Source organism: Carcharhinus amblyrhynchos, chromosome 27 (assembly GCF_965287045.1).
Source record: "Carcharhinus amblyrhynchos chromosome 27, sCarAmb.v2.hapA, whole genome shotgun sequence".
NCBI classification, from domain to species: Eukaryota; Metazoa; Chordata; class Chondrichthyes; order Carcharhiniformes; family Carcharhinidae; genus Carcharhinus; species Carcharhinus amblyrhynchos.
The window spans coordinates 31,006,718-31,031,573 of NC_137350.1; the positions used below are offsets into that span (position 1 = coordinate 31,006,718).

Genomic DNA, 24,856 nt, shown 5'->3' on the forward strand with positions numbered 1-24,856 from the left:
AAAGCTCCCAAGCAGTTCAGAAATCATCCGGATCAGCTCACATTGCAGCACCTAGATGTTAAAGTGTAGCTGTTACAAAAACAAAGCTAACCAAGTTCGCTTCCAAGCTATACCATACAATGTGCCGGATTATGAAATTAAAACTCCTACACATCAACACTGTATAGCATAACTGGCTTGTTTATTCTGAAACTCAATATTGGGCTGTCTCCTTCAGCACTGACACTGCTAAAAGCAGCTTCGTAACTCAAAGGATGTGAAGAAGTGGCAGACTAAGCAGCGTGGCAGATTTATCCTCTAAGACCTTCCTGAAAACCGACTGAGATCTTTCCATTGGACACCTTTCCTAATCTTCTTAATTTACCATCCATTTTTCCTCATGCCTCTTGGGAAACAGCTTGGGATCTATTTCCACATTAACGGTGCCATATCAATGTAAGCAGTTGTCATTTGATGTTTGGAATGCCATTACAGGCTTGATTGATTGCTAATTTTATGTATTTGTGCCTTGATAAATTTCCAAATCAGGCTCACATAGGTTAGCATTTGAAAACAAACTTTATTGTTAGTACAATTGTTATTTTAAAATAACCAGTGCATGTCGTATTGCTGAACAAGCACAAGCGCTCAGCAGAATCTTTGCTTTCTTGAAGGGAAATGGGGCTCATTGATCTGTCAACAGGAGCAGCCTAGAACACAGGGAGGAATTTCTAAACCTAGTATCAGGTTGGTGAATAGTATCAGTGCAACTGGATTAATTGTAGACAGGCGTCCTACTTGCCACTCATAAATTATGGAGCAGGATAAAAGAATGGGAGGAAAAATGTTATAACCGTCAGTGGCAAAAAGCCAGAAGAAATATAGGAATTTTGGCCAGGCAGGTGTTTTCCTCCCTAAAATTTCCAGCATCCCTTCTGCAGGTGTGATTCTCTATTAAATTACAGTAGAGAAAGTGTTCAAGCTTTTTCCCACATAATTGCAACACATATCTTTACAAATAACTTATAGTGGCAGAAAAATGGTGCAGAAGCTTTTAGCACTTATTTTTGCTTCAAAATCTCTTTATGCTCATTGGCTCTGCCCACTTGTCTTGAGTGACTTTATTTGGGCATTTGTTTTCATGAGCATACATTTCTGAGGGAGGGGGAGGAGGCTTGTGTTGGTGTTGTGTGCTTTTACATTCTCAAAGCATTTGGGGTAATGTAAAATGAGAACTAAAAGTCATAGCTATTTCCCACTTCAACTCAGATAGTTGGAGCTGAGGCATTTCTGGGCCTGAAGAGTGTGAAAAGTTTCAGTTGGAAACTTTGTTGTTCTGCCTGTGCACTACTGTATTTCTCATTAATTGTGGCAGGGTGAAAGCATTGGAAAGTTTGTACCCTTCACCTATAGCGGGGGCTTCTCACTGGCAGGTTTGGCATTCCTTAGGGGATAACCCTTTATCGTGACATGCAAGCAGCACAAGAGAGTCAGGAAACCTCTTGTGGCTTAAGGTGTATACAGACCACATACACCAACTTTCAGTCTTACATATAAGCAATATTGGGCCATATGAGGATCTTAGTAAGAGTGCAGTGTATTGTGATTCATGCTGCAACATGCATGTATTTGTCAAGTGACTGATGCACTTTGCAGAAGAGCTGGCTAATTCAACACCTTTGGCATTACATGGCAGTAGCGATATGGAACCATCGAGCTTTACGAGATTGCTGGCTTTCTCAAGGTCCAGAATGCAATCGATGATGCTTATGTTGCTCTGTGAACTGCTGCAGACAACCCATTTATCAGGAGTTGTTGTGTGACATTTGGATGGCACAATGATTAGCATTGCTGTCCCACAGCGCCAAGGACCTGGGTTTGATTCCAGCCTTGGGTGACTGTCTGTGTGGGTTTCCTGCGGGTGCTCTGGTTTCCTCCCACAGTCCAAAGATGTGCGGGTTAATTGGATTGGCCAGACTAGATTGGCCCTTGTTGTCAGGGGGATTGGCAAGATAAATATGTGGGGTTACGGAGATGGGGGTAGGTTTGTTGTAGCAGCAGGCCTGATGGGCCGAATGACTTCTGTCTGTACAGTAGGGATTTTATGCATTCTGTGAACATGTAAAGCATGTTGACACCAGATATTGTGGAAGCTGTCATTCTTCCTTCAAAATCCAGTCCTCCTTGACCTCCTCAAGGAACAAAATCAGATCAGTAGATGACTTGTAGGTGGTGAAGCCAACTACATTCCCATGTGGAATGAACCCACTAAGGATGTCCTGGACAGCAGCAGAGGAGTTCTACAGTAAGACACATGCCAATACTAGATTGGTGATGAAGAAAACTACCTGGTCTTAAGATGATGCATTTCCTGCATATACAAATCAGAGAGATTCTACATCCATGTTCTAGATTGTGCTACATGTAATTATGATTGAATTGATGTAACCCGCACATTAAAGTTTATTTATTAGTCACAAGTAGGCTTGCATTAACATTGCAATTTAGTTACTGTGAAAATCCCCTAGTTGTCACACTCCGGCGCCTGTTCGGGTACACTGAAGGAGAATTTAGCATGGCCAATGCAACTAACCAGCATGTCTTTCGGACTGTGGAAAGAAACCGGAACACACGGAGGAAACCCACATAGACATGGGGAGAACGTGCAAACTCCACATAAACAGTGACCCAAACCAGGAATCAAACCCAGGGCCCTGGTGCCTGCGCGGCAGCAGTGCTAACCACTATGGCACCATTTTGGCTTGCTTATATAAAAATGACTGGACTTTAAACATTGCTGATGAGATAATCCTAGTGGCTACTGCAATTGGCATCAGAGCACACCCTATCACTGAAGTCTTTTCTGTGTAATTTTTGACACTTCCTTCTGTCAGGAAACAGAGGTAGTTTTAAATAAATTATCTTTATATTTGTGGGTATCAGAAATAGGGTACAGCTTGTTCTGATCAAGGGTAGCTGTAATTGCCTTTCTTTTGACCATTTGAATGCCTCTAGGTGCAATCTCTGGGTCAGTATCTTGAGAAGTGTTTGTATGATCATCTGTTATACAAAGATGCCTGGGAAGAGGTAGCTGTCTTAAGTCTGCATTCTTGAATTTTGTTCACGTGTAACCTGCTCTTGTCCCCCATGTTCCACTACAGTGATACTAAAAGCCACAGACGTTGCGTTTTTATTAAGGTATAAAGTCACCAATCACGCTTAAGGGATTGAGTAGACACGTTCTGGGTTAATTTATTTAGACTAGGCACATGGGAACAGCTACACAAAGGTAGAAAACTTGAAGACATCAGCAGCAGAGCACGAGAAGCATGTCATGTGATTGAGTCTCAGTTTCATCTGTATGTGTGCTGTGTTCTGCTCTCATACAAATGAAGCTGAGACTGAATGACAAGACACATTTCCCTTTCTAGTGATGGCATGCTGCAATCCATTAAAGGCATATTACAACAAGAGGTCCAGTTTATGCTGCCATAAAAACGGAGAGACAGCAGTAATAAATAGATGAATCCCAGGTGTAGCCATTCCAGTATTCCCTGGAGCTGTGTTCCCATTGATTTGCAGGATTGACCTCAAGAGAGAATCCCAATCATCCCCGTCCCTGTTCTTACCAGACTACTATTCACACGTTTTCCAGCTGGAATGAAGGAGTGGAAACTGTCATTTGGTTTTACATAGCACTGCAAGTTCTCAAAAAAAATTGCTGATTAGATAGAAGTTAGCTGGTGATTTTTTAAAAAGAAGCTGGATATTTGTGTATCCTGTCTTCTTGAGTTCACCGCCTGAAGGCAGATCCAACCCATGTCACGACGACCTCCATCATGGGTAGGATAAGGAAACAGATCAGTTGGAACAGGGATCAAACCCTGTGCTGTTGACACCAACCTGATCCACACCAGCCATCCAGCCAACAGAGCCAACTAGCCCCCTAAGGAGCCTGAATTGCTGTGACAGCACACACATTGACGTGCATGCTGTAGCCTGGAGATATGAATAGTGCTGGTTGAGAGTCTGATTTTGTTACATCACATGACTGACCAGGAATCGCTCCTGTTCTTGCCACCTGCTGTTGGCGTGTGTTGCAAGCATTTGCAAGCTGCTACTCAACTTGCTTCACCATCTTATGCCCGCTCCTTCCTAGGCCACCAGGGCCTGGAATGGGCCTTGAACCTGGAGCTTCTGGCTTGGAGGGAGGGCAGCTACCCACTACGCCACAAGACTTCTTCATTTGTCTATTAAATGGTACAAAATTAGCAACGTAGCTGCATCAATTGTAGTCAGGTAAAACCATTGTGTAGGTGGACTGACATGGGATCTGTACAGGAAACAATAAGTGAGAGGTTAAACCAAAAAAAGAGATTTAGCGATTCTTTGTGGAACAGCCTTGAAATACTAAATGTATTGTCAGATTTGTATTTGGTCTTTGGAAACTTCTTCAATCTGGTATGCAGCTTTGTTAGAAGGCTACACTTATCTTACCATGTGTTACATTTATCAGTGACTTAAAATTAGAGCTGACTCATGTCCATTTGACTTGTACACAAGTGTTAATGATATCAAAAGAGAAAATGCTGGAAAATCTCAGCAGGTCAGCAGAGGGTCATCTGGACTTGAAACATCAGCTCTTTTCTCTCCTTACAGATGCTGCCAGACCTGCCGAGATTTTCCAACATTTTCTCTTTTGGTTTCAAATTCCAGCATCTGCAGCGATTTGCTTTTATCCAGTATTAATGATATATTCATAATGGGAGATACTGGAAAGGTTCTAGTAGGGTTTGTTGTGCAGTTGGTGCCTCTGGTGACTTCTCCAACTCATGTTGTTAACAAAATGAGCGGCATCAGAACTGATTGATCTGATTTCCTGTGTGTCCTAAAGACAGATCCGCATCAAGGATTGTACTTTTCCTAATGTTAGTTCTGCAGAAACTGCTTATTAAAGATCTGGGCATGACTCGGGACAAGCTGTAGTGGAGCCACGTGCAACTAGTGGCAGCCACAAAGTACAACTTCAGTGGGGTTCAGTTTGTGCTGCATGACCCTTGCAATGAGATTAGTGACACTAGCCCAGGCCCTGTATAATAACAAAACAATCTTGGCAGTTACCTCATGTATGAACTTTTCAGAGGCAGATTACCACTGTTAACTAAGTTTGATAACAAACAGGAGCAAGTGAGGGTTGAGTTTTCATGTCATAAGTTCTGAAATTTACAATAGCAACAAGAATGTACTGAAAGCCTTTGCATCATTAATAGATGCAAGTGGCTTCACGGATTTTTATTTTATAGCGACTTGAGATTCGCAATCAGTTTACATATTGGAAATTTCCAGACCGTCTTATCCATTTAGTAACCCTAACCAAGGGATGTTCTTGAAACAGGAGGTCATAGACTGAAAGAGAGCATTTCATGGGCAGCACGGTAGCACAGTGGTTAGCACTGCTGCTTCACAGCTCCACGGACCTGGATTCGATTCCTGGCTTGGGTCACTGTCTGTGTGGAGCTTGCACATTCTCATTGTGTCTGCATGGGTTTCCTCCCACAGTCCAAAGATGTGCGGGTTAGGTTGATTGGCCATGCTAAAATTGCCTCTTAATGTCCCGGGATGTGTAGGTTAGAGGGATTAGCAGGTAAATGTGTAGGGATATGGGGGTAGGGCCTGAGTGGGATTGTGGTCGGTGCAGACTCGATGGGCCGAAGGGCCTATTTCTGTACTGTAGGGTTCTATGATTCATTTGGGGGTGGAGTGCAGTGGGAAGCTAGGTCAAGCATCAGATCCAGCCCAAGATGGGGTGCAGTGTAAAACCTTGTCAGTTTAGATCCTGTTTTTCTCTCTTGAGGAAACCATGCATTGGGTTCAATTTGACTTTGATTTGTGGGGCAAGCAAGGAATTAATTTGGGTTTACCCAGTCTATTCTGAGCATTGACTTCGTAACTTTGAGGAAGGAGTAAAAAATTAAAAAACAAAGATAGGAAGGAGGACATTCAAATTATCATTTATTTCATCCCAAACCATGGTGGCATATTGACCTGTCCAAATGCCATTTGCCATTCCATAGTCAAGAGATGTGAAACCTACCTGTATTCAGTCCCAATGTATGTATCACTCCATAACAGTTGATTGAAATTGTCCCTGGAATGACGTTATTCAACTGGTCCCAGATAGTCAGACCAGATAACGTCATATAATTTTGGAGTGAAAATGTTTTTTGTTACAGTTTTCCTTGTATTGATGTGTATTATTTTATGACATTGCAAGACGCCTAAAATGGCAAGAAATAATATGACAATAACTTTAGACTCCTTTGGGCACAAAGGCATACATTTTTTCCAGGCAAGGTTCCCAGCCCAAAGCTCCAACTGGGGAACAGATTTAAGAGTGGAACGTGCAACTCCCAATTTTCCAGTGTGTAAGATTAACCACAAGGATAATCAAGAACATCATGGAATGAGATGCAGTGTATCAAAAATGTTCAATTGATTTTTTTACCCCCTCTAATTGTTTTTGCACAGGCTTGCCATCATTTAGAAATTTTCCTGTTTTGTTAGCCGGAAATTTGGTTGCAGTCAAATGTTTTTTATTGAAATTTCAAAGCTCGTGGTTTCAGAGTCAGTGAGACCCATTTTTCAAATGATCAATATTTTTGTCAAATTCAGTTGGCTCAATTAGATTTTAACTCCTAAGCCTTTTTTATTTCACTCTTTTCTCTTGCCAATTTTATCACCCAAGTTTGCTTGTTTGTCGACATTGACTCCTTCTTGGTGCTGTACTCCATAGTGCCGATTAATTATTCAGAACTTAACCTGAGTAGAATTGTGGAATGGCCCCAGCACAGCAGGAGGCCATATGGCCTGTTGTATCTGCCCCAGTTTGCTGCAAGAGTGATTCCCACTCTCCCATACTAAGCTCTGATAAAGATGGTGGTATCTAACAGAATGCTGTCCCTGATCTTCATTGCTCCATCATTGGTGGTTGGCCTTTAGAATATCCTCACCAAATGTCCCCACCGCTCTACCTCTCCTTTAAGCCATTCTTTAAAACCTATCACTTGAATCAAGGTTTTGATGATCTGTCCTAAAATATCTCCTTATGTAACTCAGTTTCAAACTTTTGCTTGGTAACACTCCTATGAAATGCCTTTGGAAGTTTTACTACGTTAAATTTGAATTGTTGTTATCCCCGGAAAAATAAGGTGATTTTATAAACTACAATGTTAAGCATGATCTTTTTTTAATGAGTAGCATAATGTTTCAAACCGCACAGTTTTTGAACAAGATTGGATAGAAGAGAAAAGAACAGGAGCCAGTACTAAACTTGGGAGGGAAAAGGCAGTGAAGATCTACTTGAGTAAACTATAATTCAGAGATTTCCAGCTGACTGCTTACAGTGATAAATTAACTGCACAGTGTTACAAGTGCAGAGTTAGGTAACTTGTCACTCGGATTGACTTGGCCCTAGCTTTTGAGGTGTGTGATCTCAATCTTATTCACACTGCCTAATGATTTCTGATATTTCCTATGGCATATCGCAAGCCTTATTCGTGTCAGCTTGATGGTGAATGCCAGCAGTCTTCCAGATACGAAGAACTGTCAGAGTCAATCCTGCTAATGTCCATCCACATGCATTTCCAGTATAGTCACTGGAAAACTATCAGGAGTTGATGCCCTGATCAGTTTTCCTTTCACTTCAGTTACATATATTTTAGGAAATATCCAGATGAGTTTGACAGATATGTAACCTATTCTAAAGTCCGTTACCACTTTTCACCTTGAGGTGCGCAGGAGCTTTCTAAGATGAGGGTGGCATAGTGGCACAGTTGTTAGCACTGCTGCCTGACAGCATCAGGGACCTGTGTTCGATGTCAACCCTTGGTTGATTGTGTGGAGTTGTGTCTACGTGGGTTTCCTCCAGGTGCTCCGGTTTCCTCCCACAGCTCAAAGATGTGCAGGTTAGGTGGATTGGCCATGCTAATTTGGCCCTCAGTGTTTAAAGATGTGTAGGTTAGGTGGATTAGGCATGATAAGTGTGGAGGCTTGCAGAGGGGAGAGCCAAGGTGGGATGTTTTTTCAAAGAGTCAGCGCAGACTCAATAGACCAGATGGCATCCTTCTTCACTGTAGGGATTCTATGGTTCGATGGGTTTTGTGGTCTTCACTTGGTATCTCGTTCCAGGATAAGAGTTAGCCTACGGTCATACGAAGGGCATGCTCTGCACTTTTATGTTTTACTCCCCCCTTGAATATTTCCTTCATTTTTTTCTTCCTGTTGTATAATGTACAATGATTCCTGCCTGATACTGTACCCAGGTAACCATTCTATACATGGAGCCCAAAACAGTGGATGTTGATATGCTGTTTAACCATAGAGAGATTCACAGTTGAGCCTGATCTTGACATTCGCATCCAGATGCTGTGCCATAAGAATGAGATTGGGAATGAGATTGCCGTGGCGATTGAGATTGGGAACTTTGCTCGATTTTGCCGTCCCTTAACCCAGCCAGCCAAGGCCAATTGAAATGTGCTAATTACTACTCTGGCTGAGATCAGCTACAGTAAGAAGTCTCACAACACCAGGTAAAAGTCCAACAGGTTTATTTAGTAGCAAACGCCACTAGCTTTCAGAGTGCTGCTCCTTCATCAGATAAGGACTCCACATCATGAAATCAACTAACCAGGAGTTAAAGCTCAGACATTCTCTTATCTTTATTAATTGATCCATTTATGGAGTTATTTTTGTGGCTGCTATTGCAGTTTCAGATTTGTGCTGTGCTTGTCCATTTGTGGTCAGTCCCATATTTTCCTCCTGTGTTTTTGTGCAGGGCTTTTTCAGAAGAAGTATCCAAAAGAATATGGTGTACACATGCCACAGAGATAAGAACTGCATCATCAACAAAGTCACCCGAAATCGATGCCAGTACTGCCGGCTGCAAAAGTGCTTGGAAGTTGGCATGTCCAAGGAATGTAAGTCTCTGCATTACATTTGAATTGATGTGCATCACCTGAGCTTTTCTCAATTTAATTTTTCATATTACGCCAGCCTGTATGTCAATGCCAAGGTGGTAGAATGGATGGAAGCAGCTCTACTTACAACTGTTAGGAGGTTACCAGGTTTTGAACACGTGAGGTGTGTTATTCACACCCTATTGTCCCCATACCCTCATCCCATTGCCCCACCACTGACTGCGATGTTTGAGTCCCTAGGTTTTAGTTCAGTAAAGGAGGCACGAGTTCTGGTTCTTCACAAACTACCTTTACTTCTTTGACCCAACTTCACATACAAATCTCCACCAACACCCAGTGCTACCTGTAGTCCCTTTATATATCAGTGACTTCTATTGAATAATTGGTAGGAATGAGTTAAGGGACCTTCCAATTAAGTCCTAATTTGATTCCAAGCGATACAGCTGTCTAGACTCCCTGCTCTGGAATTTCTTTCTTAACTCTTCTGTCTCTCCATCTCCCATTACTTTAATATCACCCACCTTAAAACTCATTCCTTATGGTCATCTCTCAATATCTCTTTTGGAATTCTTTATGTTAATGACATTAATTATGTTATGTTTTTCATGCCCTAAACCCAGGAATGTAAACCTAATCATAGTATTGCCACCGTGACTGAGATCGGCCCACTCCACACAGAATTGAAATCAAATCTGAGATTTACTTAAACTGTATCAATATCACACCATGTGGTGCATTACTTACTAATTTCATTCAAGGAGCTCCATTGTATTTCCTTCAAGGTGAAGTATCCACTTTAGAGGGATGGTTATAATGAAGATGTTGATGCAGTCAAGCTGGCCATGATGGGAATTCATTCTCGCTAAGAACTGTTAAGTTTCCATGTGACCAGAGGTGATCAATCCTCAGCAGTGAAAGTACACTGATACCTGCCCACAGCAATACATAGAAGCCCTCTTACCTTCATTTGTGTAACACTAATTTGTGACAGGTCGCAACATGTTGCTGAAATAAATCCTAATAGATTTAGGCACTTTGAAGAGCAGCTTGCAGTCAGATTCTTGCTTAACTGAACCGTGACAGAAGTTAAATGAGTTGTGCCTAAAGAAGCCTAAAATGGTCTTACACATATTGAACCTTGCCTACAAGCATTTTAGCATTTGTCAGAAATGTAAAGAAGCTAAATTGTTAGCTCCATTCCATCATGAAGACATTTGACTTTTCGCACAAGTGTCCAGTTTGGGAAAGAAGCTGAATATTTGCTTCCACCTCAGCGTCTTCTTTTGAATGCATACCCCCTGCTAATTCCCCAGGCCCCGACTGAGAATTATCTTTCATAATCACCCGAAAAGAATGGCTGGTCGGTTGTCTCATTGCTGGTGTGGGATGCTGCTGAGCACTGGTTAGATTACTTTCTGGATTAATAGTCTACTGATAATATCATTAGTGGTATTATCGCTAGGCTATTAATCCAGAAGCTCAGGTAATGTTCTGGTTCAAATCCTGCCATGGCAGTTGATGGAATCTGAATTCAAGAACAAATATTTGGAATTAAGAATCTACTGATGACCATGAAACTATTGTCGGAAAAACTCCATTTGGTTCACTAATGTCTTTTAGGGAAGGAAATCTGCCGTCCTTACTTGGCCTGGCCTTTATGTGATTCCAGAGCCACAGCAATGTGGTTGACTCTCAACTGCCCTCCAAGGGCAACAGTGGATGGGCAATAAATGCTGGCCAGCCAGCGATGCCCATGTTCCACAAACTAATAAAAGAAAAAGGTAGTAGTGACTACATTTCAAAAGAAATTCATTGATTGTGAGCCATTTTGGAACATCTTGAGGAGGTTGGCATGCGTTATAATAATTGAACTTTTTCATCCTTTACTCAAAAATCATCAACTTTGGTAACCCAGTGCCAGTGAAGACCCTGGATTTTTGTGGGGCTTGCGTTGTGTTGTTCAAATCTGCTGACCTAGTTTTGGTAAATTAATGCTTGAGAATCATGAATTAAACTGAGATCATTTTTGACCTCATGTTTCCAGGCTTGCTAATATGCCACAGGACTTGAGTTCATTCTAGTCTATTAAAACAAACTGCGGCTTTTAAAGAAAAATCTATAAAATTTATTTTGAAGTGCCCATTTGAACTGAGCTAACAGCACATTATGACATGCGGCACACGCACAAAAATAGCTGGCCTCCACTTTTGCCCTTGGGCTCCAAAGGGCCTACGTGAAAAGTTGATCCAAAGAGTAGTGTCAGTATGAGAAGACGATGCACACAGATTGGATCTAAACATAAAAGCCAGAATGTTACCGCCATTCACGCTGGAAGGATTTTCCCATTGTGCTGCAGCAAACAGAGATTTGGCTAGGTGCCAAATTCTCCGACCTCGCTGCAGCAGGAGCATGGCGTGAACAGCTGATAAGTATTTCACACAGTGAACATTTTAAAGTTAAAGTTTATTCATTAGTTGCAAGTAAGGCTTACGAAGTTACTGTGAAATTCCCCTCGTCATCACGGTTTGGGGTCTGTTCGGGTCAGTGCACCTAACCAGCACATCTTTCGGACTGTGGGAGGAAACCGGAGCATCCAGAGGAAACCCAAGCAGACACGGGGAGAACGTGCAAACTCCACACAGTCACCCAAGCCAGGAATCGAACGTGGGTCCCTGGCGCTGTGAGACAGCAGTGCTAATCACTCTGCTATGGTGCTACCCAGACATTACCACATTAAAGGTGCTATATAAATGCAAGTTGTTGCTTAAGGAAAGCAAAGTTTAATGAACAGTATAAATCATAACTGCACAAATTGAAAAGTGTCACATTTTGAGAACTCTTTTGTGTTTTTATGTATAGGAACTGTAAGACCCAATATGCTGTCAAGGTTGATCCCACCTACCCAGTTTCTTGCTATTAATTGTCCCAATCCCTTCCCTGTGCATATATTTATTTGCCTCTTACACTCTCTTGTGCTGTAGGTTTTCCGTGATAAACTGTTTCACATCCCTGTAAGTGTGAAGATTCTGAAATTAAAAATAGAAAACGCCAGAAATACTCAATAACATCTGTCAGCCTGGACAGAGTGAGAAGGAACAGAGTTAACATTTCAGGTCAATGACCTTTTCATGGGTGCAAAGATTCTTTCAGCTTTCCTTTCTTACTCCTAACTTCCTCATTTCTAACTGGTGTCTTGCAGCCTTCGAACCCTTCATCATAATGAAGGCTTTATTTGTAATGACCTTTCATAAACTTGAAAATTTCAATTGGGTCCTTCTGCCCAAAGAAAATAAGCTAAAGTCTTTCAGTGTCATGAATGGAATGGGTGTAGCAGGAGAACATTCTTTTCTTAGCAGCAAAATATTTTCTATGTCAGAAGAAGGCACTGCAGCATTGTAGAAAGTCTGTGCTTTTAATTACTTGATATTCTGCAAGGATAATGTTCGCAAATGCCTTTTGTGGTGATACTAGGGGTCCATGGAAGAAGAGCTAAAATAAGACAGGTCACCTAGGCACGGCAAGATATAAATGTGCGGCTGATTAACTTGATGTGACATTTTGACTCAGTGTCAGAAATAATCAAGGAAACTGTCTAATGAATTCTAGGATAGCCTGCAAGGAGGCAAGGTAACCTTGCATCGCAAGCAATGTATTCTTTGTCTGTACATGTTAGTATATGCATGTATGTTTGAAAAACAGGACGAGAAAACATTACGTTTTATTTGGCTACAAATCCAACAAAACCACATTGTGATGAGATGTGGGAGTGCTCACACTTTTCATTTTTTTTAACACTGTTATTTGTTTCCATTTCATCTAATTTTCTTTTACTCCCTGCCCTGAAGGCACAGACTCCTGCTGAGTCGTTCTTTGAGTAAGAGGTCAGACAGCAAGTGTGGCAGACTATTTGATTACAGAAGGCATCGGAGTCAATTCCTCCTTCCTCATTCAACATCTCTCCGGCCGGGGCCACAGACAAGAATGGGAATCGAGCTTTCTGTTGCCCAACCCCTCACACGAGGCAGTGGGGTCAATCATAGCACTCAATTTGTAGAGCAGCTCAGAACAGGAGTTAGACCCCCTCCGACTTAGTCAGGTTTGCACTTAGGATTGGAGTTGCAGTGTTACCCCTTTTTAAGACATGGGATTGGCTTTAGGCTTCATGTTATGGGAACCACATGCCTTCTCAGATTGGATCTTATTTATTTTATAAAGTGATGATGACAGAAGCAGCTGGCATTACGTTAAATTTATTTTTTAAACACGGCTTAAATAAAAAACTGGATTGAACTTTTTTATCTCCAGGTGGAGTTTATGCTGGTTTCAGTAATATTGGGTTAGATGAAGAAGGTGCTGCAATTGACCTCGCAGTAAGGGTGGTTGTTACGAATATGTATTTATTCTTTTGGCTCACTGGAAATATGCTGTGTTAATGTATGCACTGGAAACAATGTAATAGATCTAGTGGGGGAAACAGAGAGAGAAGAAGCAGCCATAGAAGACATCACACACCATTAATAATGCTCCGTTCGGTTATAACCAAAGCCTGTCCCACGTATCGTCTCTCTAACGCACAACAAAAACTGGTGATGAGGACTTTGGATGTGCACTTACGAGCTATCTGCAAAGAAGAAATTAACTGAGGAAAAGATAGAATAAAAAAGAAAACTTTTACATGTGCTATCGAAGCTAACAGGTTGGGTGGACATCAGTAAACAATACTCTGCAAGCAGGTTATAGGGCTGGCTGTGATAAATAAGAGGCTGAAGTCCAAAGGTCTGTGGGTTAGGTGGATTAGCCATGCTAAATTGCCACTTAGTGTCAAAGGGATTAACAGAAAAATATGTGGAGTTATGGGGATAGGAACTGGGTAGGATTGTGGTCAGTGCAGACTCGATGGGCTGAATGGCCTCTTTCTGCACTTGTAGGGAGTCTATGATTCTAAGTTTGAGTAGGTAAGAGCATCAAGGTAGCTGCTGGAAAGACGGGTGCAAAGAGAACATACTTTGAGCAATCCTGTGCTTCCAGAAATAATGGATGTGGTTTTACGAGGAAAGACTTCGGAACTAACACCTAACCTGAACCCCTAGTACTCCAGGGGAATGGAGTTGTCAGTACGGTCAGAATACCTTCTATGAGGGTGCAGAGTGATCATTCCTTCACCTTTGAGGATGTAGATGTTAGAGAAGCTACATGAAGGCCACTGCAGTCATACGCGTGAAGGAAATAGCAAGAAGTTATTTCTGTTGGGCTGGATTGGAAATGGAAATTGAGATGAAAGCTACCACCCAGCACCACTGTATCCATGGGAATGGCCTGAAGAGGCTTGGCAATGTGCCCATGTGGATTTTGGAAGACCTTTCAAAGGACAAATGTTCTCAGTAATGGTCGATGCTCACGCCAAATGGCCAGAGGTTGTTGTGATGACATCTACCTCATCCGAGAAGATAGGAGAAGTATTTAGTCACTTTATATTTTCTGAACAACTGGTGGAAGCCAACAGACCTCAATTTGTCTCTCAAGAATTTGAGAACTTCCTACAGGAAAATGGTATTCAACACATTACTTCCACACCATGTCATTCTGCTACTAATGAACTCACAGAAAACTTCATCCAAACCTTGAAAAACACTTTGGAAGCAGCTAAAGGACAAGATTGACTTATCAAACATCTTAACAAATTCCTACTGGCCTGTTGGAATACCACACATTCTATGACCAAGACCACTCCTGCCTTACTCATGATAAAAAGGCAGCAACATGCCACATTTCATCTTTTAAAACCTCTAAAAATGAAGAGATTATGCGACATCGACAGCAAGCAGAAGTGGAATTGCGGGAAACAAGGCAAAACTTAGCATTTTCCACCAAGGTCAAGGAGCTCTGGCTCGGAACCACTCCACAGGTGAGAAATAGGTTCCTGCCACCATTATTGTGCAGACTGAACCTGTCTCTTACACTGTCCAGAACAGAGATAAATTATCCAGAGGAGACTTGGTTGGAAGAACAGATCAGGCGTGACGACACTATTCACTCCCGTAATGTCAACATAATGAAGGAAATTGTCATCGACTTCAGGAAGCATAGTGGAGAACATGCCCCTGTCTGCATCAACAGGAATGAAATTAAAAAAGCTTCAGGCTTTTAGGTGTCAGATTACCAACAACTTGTCCGGGTCCCCGCCATGCCGACACTATAGCTAAGGAAGTCCACTAACACCTCTACTTTCTCAGAAGACTAAGGAAATTTGGCATGTCAGCCATGACTCTCACCAACTTTTACAGATGCACCATAGAAAGCATTCTTTCTGGTTGTATCACAGCTTGGTATGGTTCCAGCTCTGCCCAAGATCGCAAGAAACTACAAATGGTCATGAATGTAGCCCAATCCATCACGCAAACTAGCTCCCATCCATTGACTCTGTCTACACTTCCCACTGCCTCAATAAAGCTGCCAGTATAATTAAGGGCTCCACACACCCTGGACGTTCTCTCTTTCGCTTTATTCCGTTGGGAAAAAGATACAAAAGTCTGAGGTCAGGTAGCAGCTGATTCAAGAACAGCTTCTTCCCTGCTGCCGTCAGACTTTTTAATGGACCTACATCACACTAAGTTGATCTTTCTCTACACCCTAGCTATAACTATAATGCTACATTCAGCATTCTCTCGCTTCCTTCTGTATGAGTGGTACGCTTTGCATGCGTAGCGTGCAAGAAACAATACTTTTCGCTGCATACTAATACATGTGACAATAATAAATCAAATCAAAGATCCACCAAATCTGGAGACTGTTGAAAATTCAGGATCAGACTTACAAAGTTTTGACTTAAACCCTTCTATAATTCCTATACTATCTGAGGCTGTTGAGGAAAGCAACACCTCAGAGACAACCTCTAGTTTATCCATTTACACCAGTTAAACCAACCACTGAGGACATTCCCATCAGCGTGAAGAGGAAGATGCCAGAGATTCTGCATCAACCATTTTGAGAGTGACAACCTCCAGACTACCTGACTTATTAAATGGACTGACATATTGACTACTGTTTATATGGAAATTGTTTAGAGCTTGTTTGGGAATATTCAATTTAAGGTGTGAGGAAATGTTATGTATTTGTGTTTATTCCTATCGGCTTACTGGAACCAGGCTGTATTAATGTATGCACTGGAAATTATGTAATAGACCTAGCATGAGAAACAAAGAGAGATGCAGCAGACATGGAAGACATCATTCACCATTAGTAAAGCTCTGCTCATAACCAGAGTCTGCCCCACATATCACCTCTCTAATATACAACAGTGGTGTTGTACAGAAGGGAGAAAAAAGCAGCCATCGGACTTGATCGCCGTCCAATAGCGGTAATAGGATGTGTTCATGTATAGGACCAGATTGCCTTCCAGTGTGAGACCTGTAATGATTGAATACCCTGCTGACACTGGATTTGCACAGGAAGAAGCATATCTGGACAGAATCCAGAGAGGCTGCTGATGCCCTGAGGCCATACTCATGTTTAATTCAGAAAAGAAATAGGTAAATTTGTGAGAAATAATTATGCCGTGCGCGATAAAACATTACAAAAAAAATCAACATTCTGATGGCTATATTTTCTGTTGCAGTACATGCTTTGGTGGGAAGTATGGTGCAGATTCATTAGAGTGTAACCATTTTGTAAATATGTGAGGTCTGAAGGGGCACTTTTTGACTTTATATGATGAACTGATTACTGACTGTCCACAATTAGTTGGGAAAGGGAGAAAGGTTTCTTTCTCAAGGAGTGATGCTATCTGAAAACAAACACATTTCTGTTTCACTGGCTTCCGCCTAGCTTCAGGCAGGTCAGAGAGCACTTCGATGTCAAGCCAGATGGTTTTTAGAAGGCTGCGTTTGGTGGCAGCAGCCCACATCTCCAAGTATTGAGGCACTGCAGAGAACAAGCACAGAACTGTAACTCTGTGTTCTGGGTTTCCCCAGCACAGCTGCAAGAGCTAAGCTTTGAAACACAATTCCATCCATAGTATGGTGAAGCAATCACACAATCCTCTCTTGTGACAGACTGACATTATCACACTGAGAGCTGAATATCCCTTGAATTTTGCATATTATGCATATGTGAATAATATGTGTGGTCACTGGCGAACGAGCGGCACCAGTCATTCACTAGCTTTGCGCTTGTTCATAGACTTCCTGTGAGTGTTTGCATGGCAAGTTCCTATCATCCAATCATTTAAAAAGCACAGCTACAGAGCAGCTGGCACCCTTGTGAACAGGGCAAGCAACTATGTATGCCCTTAACCAGTTGGATTGAAGAATTGTTGATAAGCAAGGCAGCGTCTATACCAGAAGTTATGGATAGAATATATAACTTGGTATTACGTTAGTCCCAGAAAACAAAATAGAGGGGAAGAAAGGGTTATGAGAAAGATGAAAAAGTTTTTAAAAAACTCCAACAATGATTAAAATCTGAAGGAATGAAATACCACACTTATTAAAATTCATTTTCAGTTGTAGTAAGGTTGTTTGACAGTTAGTAAGACTTATAATGACAGTACAAGTTTGAGTACTTCGGTATGGAAATGTCCTAACTGTTTCTGCTGAATTCTTTGTGTCGGTAATTTGAGTAAACTCACACTATTCCATGTCTTTAAATGTTGAGTCCCTTAGCAAGGTACTGGGATAGTGTGGCTTCGGGGGAACAGCACATCTTGCACAGTAAATTTGGATTTGCACATTTACCTGCAGATGTGTGTGGTCATTGAAAATTGCTCTCTGATTTACTTGTTAATAATGGTGAACACAATTAGCCTCAGTGTTACTTCTGCTGCAAAATCTGACCCAATATGATTGAACTAAAATTTATCCTCTGCTCTGTGAAATACTGTTTCTAGGGCTGTCTGTGCTTTTGTTTCTGTGGATCATGGAGGTTACATATAAAGTTTGAATCTGTGTTCCTCAATTCTATGAATAAGCATAAATAAGAGTTTAAGTTAATTTATTAGTGTCACAAGTAAGCTTATGTTAACACTGCAGCGAAGTCACCCTCAGGCGCCTGTTCGGGTACACTGACGGAGAATTTAGCATGGCCAGTGCACCTAACCAGCACGTCTTTCGGACTGTGGGAGGAAAGCGGAGCAGCTGGAGGAAGCCCATGTAGACACAGAGAAAACATACAGACTCTGCACAGACAATGACCCAAGCTGGGAATCGAACCTGGGTCCTTGGCGCTGTGAGGCAGCAGTGCTAACCACTTTGTCACCATGCCGCCCACAGTCTAAAGGGGCACTTTTTGACTCCATACAATAGACTGACTGTCCACAATTAGTTGGGAAGGAGAGAAAGGTTTTTTTTCTCAAGGATTGATGCTATCAGAAAACAAACACTTAAGACCGAGTTGTATGAGCTTTGAATGTTGGATAACCAAACTTGTTGCCACAGGGTAGACACAGATGCCTATCTCTTCAGGGGGTAACAAAGCGAGGATACTCTCTATTCATATTACATTTGGCAGTCCAGTAGTGTAACTCCCAAGTAACAATGGAGTATTTTGCAAGCTGGGGATAGGAAGACATCTGAAAATTAGGAGATCAACTTAAAATAAAATCAACTTAAAATAAAAACAAAGATGCTTCTTGTTTCCTCCATCCTGCACTCCTCCATCTCTTTTCATCATGATTGCATGCAAGGCAGTCCCCATAGGAAATCCCATAGCTTGTACTCAGAATTTCTTGCGTTGGGTTGAACCAAAAAAACCCGCTGATCTTGGGGGCTGTCTGGCTGTCAGTAGATAAATTCAGATACGAGACAGCAAAAAAAACGCGCATTTTCTGTAACTTCAATAATCTGTCTCTTGAAGTCTTATTCAAGTTTCAGCCTCCTAAGCACCACATTCCCACCAGCATCAATCCATGTTGGCAATGGGTCTATTTTGTTCTATTAGGCTTATTAGGATGGGAAGCACCAGATATCGTGACTTCAACATACGTTGCTATGCATGTTAATATATGGTAATGAGGTACCAGCATCAGCAAATGCATGGGAGATGTTAGATCGTTTCAGGAGTAACACCATAGCCACTAGAGGGTCCAACCTCAGATTCCACTCACAGAAGTGACAGTACAGTGAGGTGTTGCCCAAGTGAATTTGGAGTTTGGCTTTTTACCCAGAAGATATTCTATTAAAATTAGCCTGTGTGATGCACCTCATGTTGTATCTGTGGCTGGCAGATCTACACAACATTAACTTGGTGCCTAAAGGCACATCATAGAAGATTGCCTTCAATTCGTCAGCAATTGATGCTAACTCTTGTTCAGAGAGGCCAAAGGAAGGCCAGAATGCCATCTTTCTAATTTTAGTGAAAACAGACTTGAGTAATAAATGGCGGAATGAGCCACAGCAATGTGGCTGATTCTCAACTGCCGTCCAAGGGTAACTAGGGATGGACAATAAATGCTGGCCCAGCCAGCGACACCCATGTCCCACGAATGAATTTTAAAAAGTTACCTTTTTTTAACCTCAATTATCTTTCCCTAAAATGATCAATTATAGACTGTCTAGCTAGGAAGAAAATAGGAAATACTATACTAGTATACCAGGAAATGTTCTCCTGAGGTAATGCTGCAACAAATTGTTGGATCAGGGTAGAGTGAGCTTTTAAACTATGACCAGGAGAGTCCACAATAGAATCATTTTAGCACCAGATAAAACATAGGACTTACTGAGAAAATCTTGTCCACTTTGTGAACCTGTTCTTAATGTAGAATCATAGAATCCCTATACTTCCTCACCAATGATTACTTTCAAACCTACATGAATCACCCTGTACACCCTGTGTCATTGACCATCCCTAACATATTTCGGTTGCATCTGGGAGTGCCCGACAGCAGGAGGTGTTTCCTGTGAGTGCCAAAGCAAATAACCGCTGCTGACTTACTCAAATTTTCAACCCAGAACACAGACAGTTCTTGGGTGCGGTGGACATGACTGAGCAGGATCATGTTTGCTGCTGATGTGGCAGAAGGAAGATGGAAAAATAGGCTCGTTTGAGGTGACTTCAGCAATGAATGGCTGCCATTTCAGTGAATGGGCTGAAGTGAGCTTGCGGATATCTGAAAACCGTGGCTGCTTTTAGCAAGGGGATCTCATTTAAGGTCAGTTGGTTCACTGTGACATGGAGGATTAATGTTGGGGTTTGAACATATAAGTCTGGTTGACTTTGTGATGTAGAGGGAGCTTTATTCTGTACCTAACCAGGCTGCATCTCACCGGGGAGTGGTTGATGCTTGTCCAATTTGTCTTCCATTCCCAGCACTAACATTACTCAACTTGATAAACACAAATTGCACACTCAAAGAATAGTTATTTTGAGAAAATCACCTTTCAAGCTCCTCTTCCGAATATACCCTTTCAGTACTGAGTACAGTGAATCCTCCTTGTTAATACCCATGGCGGTGATCGTGAACAAGGGTGGGGCCTTTTGGGATTAGGATAAATCAGTGGAACATACAGCCTGAAAAGTCTGCTCATGGTTTTTAAAACTGATTACCGGACTAGATATAGGTCTCCTTATCACAGATCACAGAAATCCTACAATGCAGAAATAGGCCATTTGGCCCATCGGGTCTGCACCGACCACAATCTCACTTGGGCCCTGCCCCATGTCCCTACATATTTTACCTGCTAATCCCTCTAACCTATGCATCTCAGGACATTTAAGGGACAATTTTAACTTGGCCAATCAACCTAACCCGCACATGTTCGGACTGTGGGAGGAAACCGGAGCACCCAGAGGAAACCCATGCAGACACGAGGAGAATGAGCAAACTCCACACAGACAGTGACCTGAGCCGCGAATTGAACCCAGGTCCCTGGAGCTGTGAAGCAGCAGTGCTAACCACTGTGCTACCGTGCCGCCCTTATCTGCACTCAAAGCGATTGTGAGGCAGGAAATGTGATCAAAAAATCTGAAAATAAAGGCTCAGCAGTTAAAACCAGTGATTGGCCCAAAAGCATTAGTAAATATGTCACCGTCCGCTGAAAGATTCATAACAAATAGAGCTGTGGGCCCCACTTTCTGTAATTGGCCGGTTCATTTAACAGAACTCATCTGATTGGATCCATGTTTGTTACTTGAACTTGTTACGCTGAGATTTAATTGTGGATTTTTGTCTGGTTTAAGACATAGATAGGGATACGTATTCTAAGAGAACAAACGTGTCACTTTTTCTTAAATCAAAAAAACCTGATTCAAAGACCTGTTATATAGGATAGCTCCAGTCGGGTTGTGATCATTCAAGGCCAGTGAAACTGAAGAGCATTCACAGACAGGGCGATAAGTCCAAAGAAAGTTAGAATTGCAGCTAGAAATAATTTGAATGGTAAGGTAAAAGCTTTAATGTTTTTGGTGGGTATAAGGAGGTGGGGGCTGTTCATACATCCAGCCTTGGTAATTGGCATATTAACGTAAACACACATAACCTGCAGTTTCTTTCCATGGTTCTCCTGCTACAGAAATGTAAATGATTGTTCGGATTTCAATATCATCCCCAAGTGTAGGTCACCATGTCTGCATATAACAATGAACCACTAAAACATATGATGTTTCACCAAACAAAATATCTTTTTTTAAAAACTATAGAGATTTAAGGATCTGTTTTACGTGTTTCCATTTTTGACATACAGCTTCACATGCTTGAAGCACATACTGGGACTTTGGGTGCAGAGGTCAGCACTCCCTGTGAGATTTTCCATTCATTAATTTTAACAGACAGAAAATCCTGCTAGGCATGTTGACCTCTGCCTCTGAATTCCCAGTGTGCACCCTCAGCATACGAAGCTGTGTGTCAGGAGCGAAAATTCATAAGGTTTACCCTAAAGGATCTGCACTGCGAATAGTCCATGTACAGTAAGTACATTTATCAAGGTACCATACAATAAACTAGAACGGGAACGTGGGCCTATTATCTCTAATAACAATCCTGAACAATGTGTGTCAAACCCGTCTTTTATTGGATGCCAAAATGATGCAGCTTTCTTTTAAGAATCATTTTCAGATCCTGCGTCTTGTTCTAATATTGCCATTAAAATTAAAAAAGAAATAACACTGCAACGAGTGAGTCTGCAGGGAGGATTGCATTATTCATCATGAAAGAATGATCACCCAATCTCGTGACCCTTATATTGTAAGATGGCGAATGTGCCTGAAAGTGCAATGCTTCTTGGGTAATTAGGGACCGTGTCCACTTTTGGTGGAGCCATTTATCAGAAATATTGCATACTCACGCAATGGAAGTAATGTACTTTCAGGCATTTATCACAGTTAAATAGTCTTGTTAATTGGTTAAAATATTATCACTGCAGCTACCCCACAGTCAGCTTTGTGTTTTTTCCGGAAAACGCATTTTTAAAAATTGCATTTTTGTTAGCATCTTGGAAAAACAAAGCAAATTAAGCAATATTCCAGGTTTTTTTCCTGAAAATTTAATGAATTCATCCAAAGACATGCTTTTTGTAAATCGCTTTCAGATGGAAGTTACATGTGAGTTATTAAACTTGAATCTTGTAATGGTGGTTGCAAGTTTGTAATCTAGGCTGCTTGGTCTGTGTACATGGCAATTTCCAGCCAGTTTTTCGCTCTGTCATTCCATGTGCAGCAGATTCAAGGACTTTCTGTTACTTGTACGCCGAGGAAGGACTGTCTTTGCAGGTGATCTTGGGTGATAAACTTTGCAACAGAAAGTTGGAAGCAAGTGGAGAACTTGACAATCTGATTCATAAACCAGACACCTGAGACCATTGCTAATTGACCAGTTATTCTGGAACCTGGAAGGAAAGACCTGGAAAGATTGTGCCTGCTCATTCCTGATAATCTACAAGTACTTTCCCAATTAGTAGAATGGTCTTAGATGGGCGGATTTATCAGTGTGAATCACAGAATTGTAGCAGTGCAGAGGAAAGCCATTCAGTCCATCATGTGAACACTGACTCTCCAAATGAACATTGTGACTGAGTGCCATTCCCCTGCCTTTTCTTATAACCCTGCACATTTTTTCATTTCAAATAATCTCTTGAATACCTCGATTAAACCTATCTCCATCACACTCCCTGGTAGTGTATTCCAGACCCAATCCATTTCTTACATCACATTTGATTCTTTTGCAAATCATTAAATCACAGGTTACATGATTTTGAAGCTGTATATAATTAGTGTTCCGTGCACACTTGTTGAATAAACCTTGGCCAAGCCAATATGGACTCAGATAAGTACCCTCCATATTCAGCAAAGAGAAATTCTACATGTGGGATCTTAGTGACATGATTTGTAGTCTCTTAAAAATTATGACAGGTTTCTGCTGATGCTGTCCACCCAGTTGATACAAAAAAACCTAGCTCCCTGTTATGCCTCGGTAGCACAATCTTGGTTAAATATCTGTCTGTATTCTGTTCAGATTATTATGACATTTTCCCTTGGGGCTTAAAAAAAATACTTGCCTGTGGCAGCGCAGGTGGAGAAGGTAGTTAAGAAGGTAAATGGCATGCTTGCCTTCATCAGCCAGGGCATTGACTAAAAATTGACAAGTCATGTTGCAGCTTTATAGAACCTTAGTTAGGCCGTACTTGGAATATAGTGTTCAATTCTGGTCACCACACTCCCAGAAAGATGTGGAGAGGGTACAGGAAAGATTTACCAGGATGTTGCCTGGTGTGGAGGCATTAGCTATGAGAAGAGGTTGGAGAAACTTGGTTTGTTCTCACTGGAATGATAGAGGTTGAGGGGCGACCTCTTAGAAGGGACATGGACAGAGTGGTTAGTCAGAAGCTTTTTCCCAGGGTGGAAGAGTCAATTATTAGGGGGCATAGTTTAAGGTGCGAGGGGCAAGGTTTAAAGAAGATGTACGAGGCAAGTGTTTTACACGGAGTGTGGTGGGTACCTGGAACTGACTGCCGGGGAAGGTAGTTGAAGCAGATACGATGGTGAGTTTTAAGAGGTGTCTGGACAAATACATGAATAGGATGGGAATAGAGGGAGATGGTCCCCTGAAGGGTAAGTGTGTTAGTTTAACCAGCATGGTCGGTGCAGGCTTGGAGGCTGTAATTTTTTTTGTTCTTTGAATGAAGTGATGGTTAATTCTAACCTGCACACTGTCCATAGAAACGTACATAAAAAACATAAGCCAGGAGTAAGCCATTCAGCTGTTGAAGCTTGCTCTGCCGTTCATTTTGATCAAGGCTGATCATCAAATTCAATAGCCTGATCCCACCTTTCCCCCCATATCCCTTTATCCTTTTGGCCCCAACTATAACTAATTTCTTCTTGAAATCAGACAACGTTTTGGCCTCATTAACTTTCTGTGGTAGTGAATTCCACACATTCACCACCCTCTGGGTGAAGAAATTTCTTCTCGCCCCTCTTAAAAGGTTTACCCCTTATCCTCAAACTATGATCCTTAGTTCTCGACTGCCCCACCATCAGTAACATTCTTTCTAAATCTTCCCTGTCTAATCCTGTTAGAATTCCACAAGGTCCCCTCTCACTCTTCTAAACTACAATGAATATAATCCTAACTGACTTAGTCTGTCTTCATATGACAGGCCTGCTATCCCAGGAATCAGTCTGGTAAACCTTCGATGCAGTCCCTCTCTATCCTCAGATACGGACACCAAGACAATATTCCAGGTGCTGCAATAAAACGTCCCTGTTCCTATACTCAAATTCTCTTGCTGTGAAGGTCAACATACTATTTGGCTTCTTTACTTTCTGCTGTACTTGCAGGCTTGCTTTCAGTGATTGCTGCTAAGTATCCACTTCTTTCAAATTACACCTTTTCAAATAATAATCTGCCGCCTTATTTTTGCTTACATTTATCTACGTTACTCTGCATCTGCCATGATATGCCCACTCAATCAGCC

At 41.7% G+C, this 24,856-nt stretch overlaps 1 protein-coding gene across 9 annotated transcripts in view; it reads left to right on the plus strand.

The window, feature by feature from the left end:
- The window catches only part of raraa (retinoic acid receptor, alpha a), a 575,761-nt gene that overhangs the window by 512,024 nt on the left and 38,881 nt on the right, over positions 1-24,856 (plus strand). For all 9 annotated transcript variants that reach the window (XM_080213768.1, XM_080213765.1, XM_080213771.1 and 6 more), the window contains one exon: positions 8,813-8,954. In XM_080213768.1, the coding sequence (XP_080069894.1) occupies positions 8,813-8,954 (142 nt within the window). The remainder of the gene's footprint in view (positions 1-8,812; positions 8,955-24,856) is intronic.